Source organism: Aythya marila, assembly GCF_965140915.1.
Source record: "Aythya marila genome assembly, chromosome: 21".
NCBI classification, from domain to species: Eukaryota; Metazoa; Chordata; class Aves; order Anseriformes; family Anatidae; genus Aythya; species Aythya marila.
The window spans coordinates 7091466-7104730 of NC_139062.1; the positions used below are offsets into that span (position 1 = coordinate 7091466).

The following is a 13265-nucleotide window of genomic DNA, read 5'->3' on the forward strand; positions in this document are numbered from 1 at the left end:
TGTGCGCTTTCTCCATTGTGCTTTTAGTACCGAAGCCTCCCCTTGACTGCTGAAATCCAAAATACTTGCAGAGGGAAAGGTAGGAGAGGGGGAAATCCATGACTCCCATCCCATTTATGAGCCCAGGTCCCTCGCTAGATTTCTGCTTGATTCATGATCTTATTGCTAAGCATTAGGGCTTTTGTGGAGGGGACTGTGTCACTATCTTGGAAAATACCTATTAGCACGTGCATCTGAGCGAAGGGGTGTGAGGAGGGAGTGTGAGGACAGGGCTCTGTGCTGGGGGTGCCACGATATGGGGGATGTTGCTGAAGCCCCGTCCATCCTTGCTGGTGGGAGTTTTAGGGTCAGGTTTGCATGTAGTAACTCATCCAGGACAAGCAGCATCAGAAGAACATCCAAAGATGCAACTGAGCTGATGATAAGGCTCTGAAACGCGTGTGGAAATCGTGGGCCAGCAGCTTCACAACTGCAAGTCCATGGAAAGCACAGGGCTTGCATCAAGCTTCGGCCTCAGGTTGCATGGGGCTGATGTCCTGCAAACACAACCCACGGGGAACTGGGGAAAAAGTCAGGAGGTGCCCCTCATATCCTCTCTGACTTCAGGATTTGGAATTGATTTCTTGGCTGGGAATTGAGAAAAGAGGGGGGAATCCATTATTTTCACCTGTTTTGAAGCAAAATGTGGTAAAATGGATTTGGAAGATTTGTGAGCATGCTGGAGCGTTGGCAATGGCAGCAGCCCTTTGGGAGTGGGAACTGCACTCCTTTGTGGCAGAAACGATACTTTTGCAGAATCTCTTCTGAGGGCGAGAAAAGAAGAAAAGGGGCTCTATTGTGGCCAAACAGGAACCAAAAGCAAACCTGCTTCCCTTCTGAGGCTTTTAATTCTCCCTGTGAATATTTTGCTCACGGCTGATTGTTTCTCTACCACAGGCTGTAAAAAAAAAAAAAAAAAAAAAGAAAGAAAGAAAAAAAAAAGATAAAAAAAAAGATAAAAAAGCCACTTTGCCAGTGTTTTTTGTGTTGCTTATAGCAAAAGCGGTGTAAATCCCATTGCCTCCCACTGAAACTGAGGAACTGAAACCACTGCAAACCGAAAGAGAATCCATCCCTTTTTGTTGAAGGTTTAAAAAACAGCAACAAAAAAAAGCCGTCACAGAGCCGGGAAGCCTCAGCCGCAAGTGAAATTATGGATTGTGTTTGCGTGTCACTGATACTCAGTGAACTGCTATTGTGTTTATTTTCTAAAGATCTGTAGCCATCAGAGAAATGCAATGTAATTGCTGCTCTGTTTATCGACGGCAGGCAGGGAAAATCCATCGCTGCAGAGACTTAACGCCCTCACCGCCGGATCTCGGCCAGGATGAGGTCCCTGTTTTGCTGGCAGAGCAGACAGAACATTTTTGGGGAATGCTCCATAGGTGGGGAGCGGTTTCCCCATCCTGCAAAGTTGCATATTCCCCTTGTATCTCACCCCAAAGGCTCTTGTGGGGGTTGTGGCATCCACGGGGCTACAGGAAATGCTGGCTACAATTTCTGCCCTACCCAGTCCTGGGTGCCTAGTGTGATTTTGGGTGCTTGCTGCCACAGCACCAGCTATCAGGAGGTTTCCTGCTCTGGTTTGGACCGGAAATCTCAGCTGGGGGCAGAAATGCCTTTCATCCAGCACAGCCCAGGGAGCCCTTAGGTTAGTATTTTCTGGGAAAAATCTGCTTTCCCCGTTTCCTCCACCCTATAAGGATGCTAATTCCCATCTTCCTGGGCTGTGCACAGCTCACCCCTCTATAGGCTGTGTGGCTCTGAGCTCTGCTGCCTCCAGCATCCTCTGTGGGAGCAGCTCAGCCTCTACCTCTGGCAGCATTTAGCTCTTGAGCCTCCCCAGCAAGGAGGCAGCTTCGCCACAGCATCCAGCTGTTCTGATCCACTTTTTTTTTTTTTTTTTCCCTTTGGTTTCAGCGCCAAGATCTCCAGCTGCTTTCTTAGCCACTGTTGGTATCAATAGGCATGGTGTGGGGACTGGTGACCCCCTGAGATAAATGCAAGTCCCCTGCCACATCCTCCAGCATTCTTCTTCCCTCTGCCAGAATAGCAAGCGCTCTTGAAATGTCCACTGTTGAGAAGGGAGGGGAACCCCTGGGAACTCCTGCAGGCTGGCAGGACCCCTTACCACACGATGGGTTATCGATCCCACCATTCCTATCCCCAACAAATTTCCCAGTTAATTACAACTGTTGTTCTGCTAATGCTGTTGTTTTGGATCAGGTAGGACTTACAGTGGTGGGTTGGAAAATGCTCTTCGTGCTCTGTCGGGGTGGCTTCTGCAAGATGCCTGGGTAGCGATGGGCAAAGTCCTTGGGGGGCTGATGCAGATGCTCTGGTCCAGCACCGAGACCCCTGTCTGATAGTCTGAATGGGGACTGAGTGGCACTGGGGATCAAAAGCACTGTGCCTAAACCTTCCTGGGGTTCAACTGCTTCGCAAGGGAGCAAACAGCTTCCTGCAGAGCAGCTAGACATTGATGGGGGGGGGACACAATTGCGTTCTCTCCCCACAGCCCTTGCTGGTGGCATGCAAGAGCACACCAGCAGCGTACTGGGGCTGCTCACCTGCTGCCTGCAGTGCCAATTATTACAGGATTTGTTGAATTCATTGTTACAAACAGGGATTGCTCTGGGTTGGAGCCAGCTTGGTCCCCCCAGGACCCCTCTTGGAGCCTTTCTCGCTCTTGGCACTGGCCCTAGGCCCTAAGCCCTCTATCAGTGGTGGCCAGTTTGGGCATGTAGGAGCTCGGCTGCGCTGCCTCACCAGCTGATAATGCAGGGGAGAAGGACGGAGGGGGTGAGAAATCCCCCTGGGTCCAGAGGTGACCTGAAAGAGCCCCCCCCTTGGGGCTACAAAATGCCTGGGGGTTAAAGGAACGGGAGCTGGAGGGGCAAGAGATGGTGAGCCCTGGTCCCTGGGTAAGTGCAGGGCTGGGAGCGTTTCTGCTACCGGCTCCATGCTGACCTCCTTTAGATTTTGTACAACCCTGGGGAGCCCCAGCAACCCCCGCAAGTGAAGGGGGGTGGGGATGGGGCCACAGCATCCCTGGAGTGTTAACTAAGCTGCCTTTTCCAAACATTTTTGGAGAGCATGAGTCAGTCCCCTGCTTGGGCTCCTCTTGTCCACTCCATCCATGCATGGCTGCCGTGCCTCACGGTGTTGGAGAAGCTGAAGGGTGAGAGTGCAGTGAAGGGAAAAGCAATTGGTGTCTGCTGCTCAGGTGGATGCCCAGCCTGGGGCTGGCCCTGCAGTGTCCACTCTTTGGTGGTGGCATTAAACGAGATTGTAATGGGGACTAATAGCCCAGGGCTAGTCCAGGAGCTGCTGCTTATCCTTCCCAGCCAGCTTTAAGCCATCCCAGAGCACTCAGGGGATGGATGCTTAGCTCTAACAAGCAGAGGAGGCTTGATGTGGAGGATGCTTACAGTGGGATGCTTTTCATTGGTTGGACATCACAAAATAAACTGTGATTAAATGAAAACAAAACAACAACAACAAAGCTGGGAGGACACAGGGGTCCTGCCCGAGAGGCACCTAAGGTAAGACGGGCTCTTGCAGCCAAAGCTCCTGTAATGCTCAGGGTTGGTGGGAAGACGGGCAGCAGCAGGGTCTCGGGCTGAAAACCCACTTGCTAAATCTGAACCTCATCAGTTTTTAGGGTGGCACACCAGTCTGGCACTGGCACAAACCCTGCTTTCAGGGAAAAAAAGGCATTTTCTGGGCAATAAAAGGAAAAGCTGATCGTGGCACTTGGAAGGTGCCAGCTGAGCAAATGACGCTGTTTCAAAGCAACTTGATGTCACCAAAAATCCTCCTATCAGAAAAACAGTGACTAATGAAAACGTTACTTGTTTTGATGGGAACTGAGACATTTGGGGCAGTGACCCGGCGTGGAGGTTTTTGTCCCAAAAGCACCTGTGCCCAGGACATTGTAGAAGAGTGGTGAACCAAAATAGCTGGGGTAACACTAAATGTGGTGTTGTCTAGCTAGATGCCAGGCTTGTGAGAGAGAGTATCCCTCCAGACTGTCTCTGAGTATGGGTTTTGACCCCATGGTTGGCCTCCATAGGGGACTCGGGGCTACTTTCAACAGCCCTTACCCCTGCCTGCCTCTCTTGCCTTATATAACCATCCCATTCCCCCTTCTGCAGCTTTGGTTTTCCCTTCTCCCCCCTCCCCTTTGGGTTTTCTGTAAGTAAAAACCAGCCTTATTGATTTTGTTTCAGTAATGGAGAAAAAATTTGCCTTTGGCCTGAGCTTTCAGGATGGTAAACTCCAGCCAGGAGTGTAAGTTTTATTTTATTTTATTTTTTTTCCTTTTATAGCATTTCTAATCTGTGTTTATGATGCCAGCACTGACACATCCTAAACTATAGCATGGCTATAACCCCTGGAAAAAACTCCCTGCAGGATTGAAATAGTGGCTGGCAAACATTCCCTCCTCGCTGCAGCTTGTGAATAAAAAGCCATCAATGCTTTAAGCAAAGGCTTGTGCTGGGGAGGGAGAACTTCTGCTGGAGCCTATGCATATTTTATCACCGCGCTTATTCACTTCGAGCCCTTCTCCCTTCAAACGCCGTGCAGATTTTAATTAAATATTCGTTCACCAGGCTGTTATTCCAGCTTGGCCAGCCTCCAAATGACCGTGTTTTTTCCCAAATGATGGCAAGGGGATGTGCTCCATTCGCCCAGCTCCGTCCCCTCCACGTCCTCGCTGAGGTTCGTCGTCCGCAAATGCCGCTAATTATGTTTGTCTGGCTGGCCGCCTGCTCCCCTGATAGCATCTTTCATTACCGCCAACCTCTCGGCACTTGCGAGGAGCTGGCTGGCATTCCCAGTGTGCTGGGAGCTCCGCTTCTGCTCGCGAGGCTCTATTCCCATCTTGCAACTTTGGTGGGTAAATTCGGGGTGAGGTCTATGCCGAGAGGTTGGCTGCTCCCACTGAGCAGCTCCCAAATCCCTGAGCTCTCCCCTGGTTTTTCTGCCTTCCTGTGGGAGCTGGATTCAGCATGTGAGCCTTGCGGGGCATGCAAGAGACCATCGGGTGTCCCTTGGGTGCCATGCAGCAGGATGGGTCCAGGTCATGAACAGAAAAGGACTGGTGGGAGATGTGGTGGTAGGGAGTTGTCTTGGGCAGAGTGACCATGAAATGGTAGTGTTCTCAGTGAAGTCAGGAGGGGGCTCAGTAAAACTGCTACCTTGGACTTCAGGAGGGCTGACTTTCAATTGTTCAGAACACTATTAGGGTGGGTCCCTTAGAAGTCAGTCCTGAAGGACAGAGGGGTCCAGGAAGGCTGGACACTCAAAAAGTCTTCAAGGCACAGGAGCAGGCTGTTCTCATGTGCTGTAAGATGAGCTGGCAGGGAAGAAGACTGGTATGGCTGAACTGTGAACTTTTGCTAAGTGTCCAGGAAAAAAACAGAATTTATGTCCAGTGGAAGAAGGGGCAGGCAGCTCGGGAAGAGTACAAGGAAGTCTCCAGCATATGCAGAGAAAAAATCAGGAAGGCCAAAGCCTAGTTCAAGCTCAACCTGGTCATTGTTATGGTCAAGGATAACAAAAAAATATGTTTTAATAAATATATTAATGGCAAGATGAGGGCCAAGGAGAATCTCCATCCTTTACTGGATGCAGGGGGGAACATGACTACTGAGGATAAGGGAAAGGCTGAGGTTCTTAATGCCTTCTTTGCATCTATCTTTACTTGCCAGACCACTTATCCTTGGGGTATTCAGCCCCCTGGTGGATGAGGGAAAGGCTGTTGATGTAGTCTGTCTAGACTTCAGCAAGGCCTTTGGCACGGTTTCCCACAGCATTCTCCTGGAGAAGCTGGCAGCCCACGGCTGGGACAGGCACACTGCTGGGTTACAAACTGGCTGGGCAGCTGGGCTCAGAGAGTGGTGGTGAACGGAGTGAAATCCAGCTGGTCACCAGTGGAGTTCCCCAGGGGTCGATATTAGGGTTCATTCTCTTAAATATCTTTATTGATGACTTGGATGAGGGAATTGAGTGCACCCCCAGTAAGTCTGCAGATGACACAAAGCTGGGGGGGACGTGTCGATCTGCCGGAGGGCAGGAAAGCCCTGCAGAGGGACCTGGGCAGGATGGGTCGATGGGCAGAGGCCATGGGATGAGGTTCAACATGACCAACACAGCTGGGAGAGGACAGGACCCTCCCAGCTCTGTATGGCTCATGGAGGCTCTCCCCATGGCAGCACAGGTCTCCCAAAATGATGTAGGAAACTCCCCAGCATGCAGGAGAAACCATGGGTGAGGGCTGAGAGGTGCCACCTTGCCACAGGCACCAGGGTGCCTCTTTCCCTTCCTCTGCCCTCAGATCCCACTTGGCTCCTCTGAACAACCTCAGGTACCGACACATGCTTGCTCCTGCTTGTCGTGAACAAGATGCTTAATTTGGCAGCTTGCTATGCTTAATATTTCCTTCATGTATTACACTGGTTTTAAATGCAAAACATGTCTGGATAAGCTCACTTCTTCACTTTTTGCTTTTTTTCCCCCTCTGATGTAGCTGACACGTTGAAGGTAGCTGTGTTTAACTAATAAAAAAGATTTTAAAATGCTAGTTTTGCACTTCTTTAATTGACTTCCAATTTCCATTTGAATGCAGCCCGACACACTGCAAAGGGAAAAAGAGCTCCTGGTAAATAAGAAATGCGTCATTCACTGTTTTCTACCATAATCAAAAATGTAAAAATTAAGAATCTGAATCAACGTACATTAAACTATGTAATTGCCTAAATAAATGCGGCGGGTGGATAATGGAACTTCCTGATTAGAAGAAAATACCAAATTTATTGCAAGGGCTGTATTTGGTTGCAAAGCAGTGCATTTCAGCAGTTGCACCGCCTTAGGAGGGAACAGCTCTTCTTGTGGGAGATAAAGGGAGCTGGTCTGGGGGACATGAGGACAGCAATGGGTGCTGGTGCCTGTGAAAGGGTGAACCAAAAAAAAAAAAAAAGGTGCTTTGCCAATCTGATTAGCAAAAATAAATAACATCTTGATGTTGCAAGCTGCAATGAAAGAAAAAGTCATCTGGGTTTGAGTATCGCCTTGCATTTGTCCTTTATCCCTTTCTTCAGTGCTGTTTTCCCCTAACCTCAGCCAAAATTCATTTTGCCCTCAAGCACAGGATCGCTGCGTGCTTTGTGCCCAAAACCAGCTTTGCCCTTCCCTGCAGAACAAGCACTGCTCCAGTACGGGACGTCCTCGGTGCCTTCAATCTCCAAAATGCCTCCCCAGGCGAATTGTGTTAATATTGGAGAGTGCAGGAGTGGGGGGAGAGCCTGGCCCCCACGGTCAGAGTTATTAATCTCTCACAGGCGTGCTGGGGAATGAGAAAAAGCTGTTCTGTGTTTATTCACTGTGTGCACGCTCACCTGTGCAGGGCTGTGCAGCCTGGAAATAAGGAGTTAAATCATGGGTGAGACGTGTGAGAAGGGCAGGGTCCCAGCAAAGCTTTTTGGAGCTGAAATAAAAGCCATCAGCTGGAAGAGCTCCTGCTGCCTCCATTCCACTGAACCTCCCAGCCCTCACTTTCCAGTGCCAAGCCTGCTGCTGCAGGGATGCCCAAGGGCTGGAGGCCAGGCTTGGGGATGCAGTGGGGATGGTGGTGCAGAAAATGGGGGTGCAAAGGGGATGCAAAGAGGATGCTCTGGTGACATGGCCAGTACCTGGGTTTTGCTGGGAAAGAAGGAGAAATGTATTACAGCATGCGTGTGCATGTGTTGGGCTTGCAGCTCTGAGTGTGGGCTATGGAGGTAACCAAATATCAAGGAGCTAAGTAATAATAACTAAGAGTTTTTTCATTCCCCAAACTTACCAGCCCAAGTCTTCCTGCAGAGAGGTGCTGGATGCTGGATACTGCAGCTCCAGCACATCATTGATGGGGTATATGAAGTGATCCCAAGGGTAACAGAGGTGAGGAAGTGCCATAGGCCCCAGGACCATGACAGATTTTAGGGGAGAGGTGCATCATTGCCCTCCACCACCAGAAAATTGTGCTATATGGTGTGGGCTAACGAAAAAAGTGCAGAGGTAGGGTTAATTAGCATGGCTTTGCTTCCTCCCAAGGTCTCCTAACATGGGTGAGAAGGTCCCTATCGATGCCACCGACCATTGTGGGAAGCCCTTTGAGGCCATTTGCCTGTGTGGAAAGAAGAAATACATTCTGTGGGGTTGTTGACTTTGAGCTGTGGATTAATGGCTTTTGGTACCAGGTCTGAAACTATTCCGGAATACGTGGCCTTAAAACCCATGAATGACCGTGGCGAGTCCTGTGCCCTAATTATCACGATGGCAAAGGGAGGGAATGCAATGAGGCAGCAACAATCCTTGGGAGAAAAAACAAACAAATTAAGAATGCTTCCTTGTTCGCACCCAGAAAATGCACTCTGAAAGAACATTAACGTAAGCTGCAATCAGCAGCAGGGCATAAAAAGCAGCCCCCGTAGGCCAGCCCAGCACTATCCCTCATCTTTAAGTGCTTCACACGCATTACGGAATTCGTGCTTGATCAAGGATGTGGGGATGGGAGCGGTTTGTCTGTCCGGAAGCAGCTTTTGTCCGTCTGGGCCTGAGAGCATGCAGCAGTGGTGCAGAGCGATGAACGTGACGGATGATGAGCCATTTCTCTAACGGCTCAAGCAGCTATGGGAAGAAAATGCAATTACCCAAAGTGGGCTTTTGGCAGGACACTGGGGTGTAATTGGAGTGAGGTCGATAAAACCCCAGGAAAAGGGGATGAGAGGCTCAGATGCTGAACTAGCTGCTCGCAGTGAGGGCTCTGGTTTGCTTTTGGGTTCCTCCCTGGAGATGTTGCTTGTGTAGTAATTAGCAATGTAAAACATGCACCGGCCTCTTTGTTCCCATTAGGTTCTAAACAATGCACAACAGTAGCCTGTGGTTAATTTTACCAAATGTTTGCTTTAATGTTATTTAAGACCAGCTGTCTATAAATCTACAGTGTCTATTTAAATTGTGTGCATGTAAATACCTATCTATATATTATTCCAGGCTGAGGATAAGGTAATGGGTAACAAGGCAAGGGTAGGAAATACCTTCTGGGGATGCTTCGGTCCCCAGCCTCCTGCCCTGGGGTGAGGATCAATGACAGCTTGATGCCAATGGGGACCAAAACTCTCTGCTGTACTTCTACACCCTAAACCCCCACTGTGCATTCAGTGTCCAGGTCAATGTTAAACACCTGGTGCCTGCAAAGCAGCTACTCACGGGGCAGTACACAGCCTGCAGTGAGCCCGGGTTTGTTTGTATTTGAGGAAACACACCTGTGTTTAAATACCTGAAAACAAATGAGTCCACCCAGCTCCGGCTTTGCTCTTCCTTGTGTCCTCAAGGCTGGGTTTGCTTGTGTCTAAGTGCAATCTGTCTTCTCCCTTCCCACTTACAGGGATTGGCAGGATGCTGTCATGGTGGCTACGGGTGACGTTGCCCTGATAGCGTTGCTCCAACAGCATCAACAGCACCTGGGAGGTAAATGCTTGCTGGTGGCTTCTGCTACTTGGCTTTCACCATCCCATCAGGTCCAAGCTGCTCGAGACCTCAGCATGGATGCTTCAAACCTGCACCTGCTCCATCCCTCCCTGTGGCAGCACCAGGACAGCAGGGAGGAGGCTGCCACGGGGCGAGGGAAAGGGCTGCAGCTCCTTGGTCCCGAAGCGTGGTGAGATGTGGTCGGCCAAGAATCGGAGATGGAAGCGCCGGCCGATGCAGTGGACCAAGCCGCCGACCACAGCGCACTGGAAGCAGGACGGGTAGGGCATGGCGTAGGTGGCACACTCGTACCACAGCTTGGCCTTGGCACCGCAGCGGTAGACGCCGATGCCCATGCTGCGGTTGAGGTCGAAGCGGTAGATGAAGCCGTTGGTGCTCACCATCTCAGCTGTCCTGTCCTTGCTGCCGCCGGCCGGGCTGACGATCCAGCTGTCCCTGCGGGCAGCATAGCGCAGCAGCACGTAGCGCAAGGTGCCCCCTGTCACGTAGATCTCCCCGTCGCACACCGTGGCCGTGTGGGCCACGGCGAAGGTGTCGTGGGGCAGGGGGGCGGTGAAGGTCCAGCGGTCCTGGCGGGGGTCGTATCGCTCCACTGTGTAGAGGCACTCCCCACCGATGGCATAGAGATAGCCGTCCAGGGCCACCAGCTTGCAGTGCGGCCGCGCTTGGTTCAAGGGGCAGATCTCCCTCCAGATGTTGGTCAAGGGGTCGTAGCAGAAGACACGGTTGGAAGGTCTCTGTGCACGGCCTGAGCCCTCACAGCCAGCCACCACGAAGAGGTAGTTGAACATGCTACACATGGCACACCCTTGGGAGACCGCCTCCGGTGGCATGTGGCAGAGGTGACACCAGCGGTCCCCTCCATCATCGTAGTAGCAGAGCTGGCTGGCGTGGAGGTCAGGGTCCTGCGTGCTGATGTCTGCCACGGTGACACACATCTTCCCCTTCATCCTCCGCTGGAGGATGAGCTCCCGCTCCCTGGCGTTGAGGCGGCCATAGATGGAGGGCGTCCTCAGCACCTGCAGGTAGTTGTCGCTCATGACCTTGTAGGCAGCCTCCTGGAGGTGGCTGAGCTTCTCCACCTTGGCCATGCAGAGGACCTCGTAGCAGTTCCCCAGATCCAGGAGGGTGTCCGGGGCAGGGGGTGACATTTGGAAGAAGTTGGCTCCAGCCACCAGCTCCAGCCGGGGGCTTGCTGGTGGTGTGTTGGCTGGCAGTGGTGCACCAAAGCCCTCCATGGGAAGCTGGAGCTGGGGGTTCTCAGCAATCTGGATGACGCTGTTCTTGCGGCTGAAGCTGCGAGTGGGAGTTGGGGGCTTGGTGGCAATCTCCAAGCTCCCCACAGGTGATGGGACTATGGGAGAAGTGATGGGGTCCTGCATTGCCACGGTTGGTTGCTGGCTCTTGGTCTCAGATTCTGGGGTGACAGGGCTCTGCAGCTCCTCACTGATGTGCTCCAAGCTCTGCAGCTCCTCGTTGACCTTCTCCAAGCTTTGCAGCTCCTTGTTGGCCTGCTCCAAGCTCTCCAGCTCCTTGTTGGCCTGATCCAAGCTCTGCATCTCTTCACTGACATACTCTGAGCTACAGCTCAGGGTTTCTCCCAGAGGGGCATACGGAAGAGACCTTTTCTTTGACACCGTCTGGGAGACGGACTGGATGTAGTAGTCATACACTTTGCCTTTGAGGCCAGGGGCCAGCTGTCTGGCCCCATCCTTCGCATTCCTCTCGGTGATGTAGTTCTCTTCCACCTGGATCTTCGCAAATGAGGAGAAAGAGTAGGAGGTGTCCGACCTCTTGTTGCTCGCTGTTATCATTAGCCCAAGGTCTGAGGTGACACTGTGGGTCTGGATCACTCCCCTGCTCCCCTCCTGGCTCATGCCCCCGATGGCCAAATCCTGCTCGGTGCTTTGGTCACCTCCATCATTCCCCATCTGGGTGGAAAGCCCAGTGCATGGGCTGATCACGCCGTGTCCATGCCCGCTGCCCTCCTCCCCACTCAGCAATTCAGCCAGGTCCCCACTGCCTCCCGGCTCCCCTCTTTCCTCCTCCTTGCCCACTGGCAGACATCGATCTCTTCGGGCCAGCACTTGCCGCGGCTCCAAGGCACTCACTTGGGCATCGCCACCACCTTGCCAAGCCCCGCCACCAAAAACCTGCCTGCGCCGCAGACTTGCCACCACCTCCCCATCTTGGGCAGTGTTTTCCCTTCTCTCCGTCTCTCCGCAAGCGTCGGCTGCCAAGGTGCTGCCTCCGGGGCTGCTGGGGGCCGAGCGGGATTTGTAAAACCTGTACGCCAAAGTCAGCAGGAGCAGTGCGGCGGCGGAGAGGACCAGCTTGCCGGCCAGCTGCATGTCGGACTGCCAGGGCACGGTTACCCGCTGGCTCATTTTTCCATACCAGGGCAGGCGCTGGGGAATGCAGAGAATCCGATTAATGATTGCCGAGCCCCCAGCAGAGCAGGAACACGCTCAGCCGGGAGTTTGGGGCAAGGTGACTTTGAGCGGGCTGGCTGGCAGGAGCTGGCATGTAAGCTTTATATGTTTGAGTAAGGTGGGCTGGGCTGGGCTCGAGCGCAGCCAGCAGGGAGCTGGTGACACAGAGCTGGCTTTATTAGCCTGGCAAACAGAGAGGCTCAGAGAGAAGCTTGCGGAAGCACAAAGGCGACAAGAGGGAAGGTAACTCCTCTGAGCAGCCCGGGGACACCACCCTGCTCTGTTGGTTTTTGCTATTTAATACCGGCCAGGCACTGGAAGGGGAAAACACTTTGCTTGGTCCAGGGAAGGTCCTTCTTCCCGGCTTTCCCCCCTGGATGGGTGAAACCAGGAGGAACCTGAGCACAGGGAAGGGAGGGAGAAGGCAGCCTGGTGCCAGGCAGACCTTTGGTCTGACACCGAGCAGCTGCTTTGCGCCACTGAGTGACTAATTTGGCAGGCTTTGCGTGCAGCATGCTCGCTAACGAAGGGTGATGGGAAGTGTCCCTAAAGGCACCGAGCTCTGTTGGTGGTGAGCCTGGAAGCAGCGGGTGAATGCGGAGCCATCAGGAGAGGAGCTGTGGGCTTGGGGAAGGGGAAACTCCTGCAAATGAAGCTACAGTGGAGGCAGGAGTGAAACTGCAGGCTGGGGGGTGGGGGTGGGGAAGGAGGATGAACCCCGGAAAACAAACAAAATCATTGGAATGAGGGAAAAAAAATCGGGAGGGGAAGGAATTGGAGAGGCGGGAGCCATCACTTTGAAGTGAGGCATCACCGTGTTGGGGCTCCTCGTGATGCACGTGGGGATGGCAGTGGTGGTGGTGGAAACTGAGGTACGGAGGATGCCAGCCAATGTCAGGTCTGCTTCCTTCTCCCCCTGACAGGAAATCAGGAATGTGACCAGTTTCCATCTGAATTCTGAAGATTTTGGGGAATTACGCTTGCTTGAAGTCCCCAGGTGCCCACGCCTGTACCATGGCGGGGGTGGAGGGAAGGGGAGAAAAGGAAGGGGCTTGGGGCCGTCCTGGGAATGGCATCCTACAGCAGCCTCTGCTGAGCAGGCTGAATTCAAAGGGAAAAAATTAATTTCCTTTCCCCCAGGGGAGCGGTTCTGCATGCTGAGAGATGTGCAAAGGAACAAGGCCCTGCGAGGGCAGCGCAGCCCAGAGGCTGAGCTGGGGAATGAGAGGGAGAGGAGACCACGAGCTCTTCTGAATG

At 52.6% G+C, this 13265-nt stretch overlaps 1 protein-coding gene across 1 annotated transcript; it reads right to left on the bottom strand.

Moving 5' to 3' along the window:
* Window positions 1–8991: 8991 nt before the first annotated feature.
* Window positions 8992–12047, bottom strand: KLHDC7A (kelch domain containing 7A). Its single transcript, XM_082776857.1, has one exon. It carries the CDS (start codon window positions 11961–11963, stop codon window positions 9639–9641), a length of 2325 nt encoding a protein of 774 aa, XP_082632983.1. The 5' UTR covers window positions 11964–12047; the 3' UTR covers window positions 8992–9638.
* Window positions 12048–13265: the final 1218 nt, after the last annotated feature.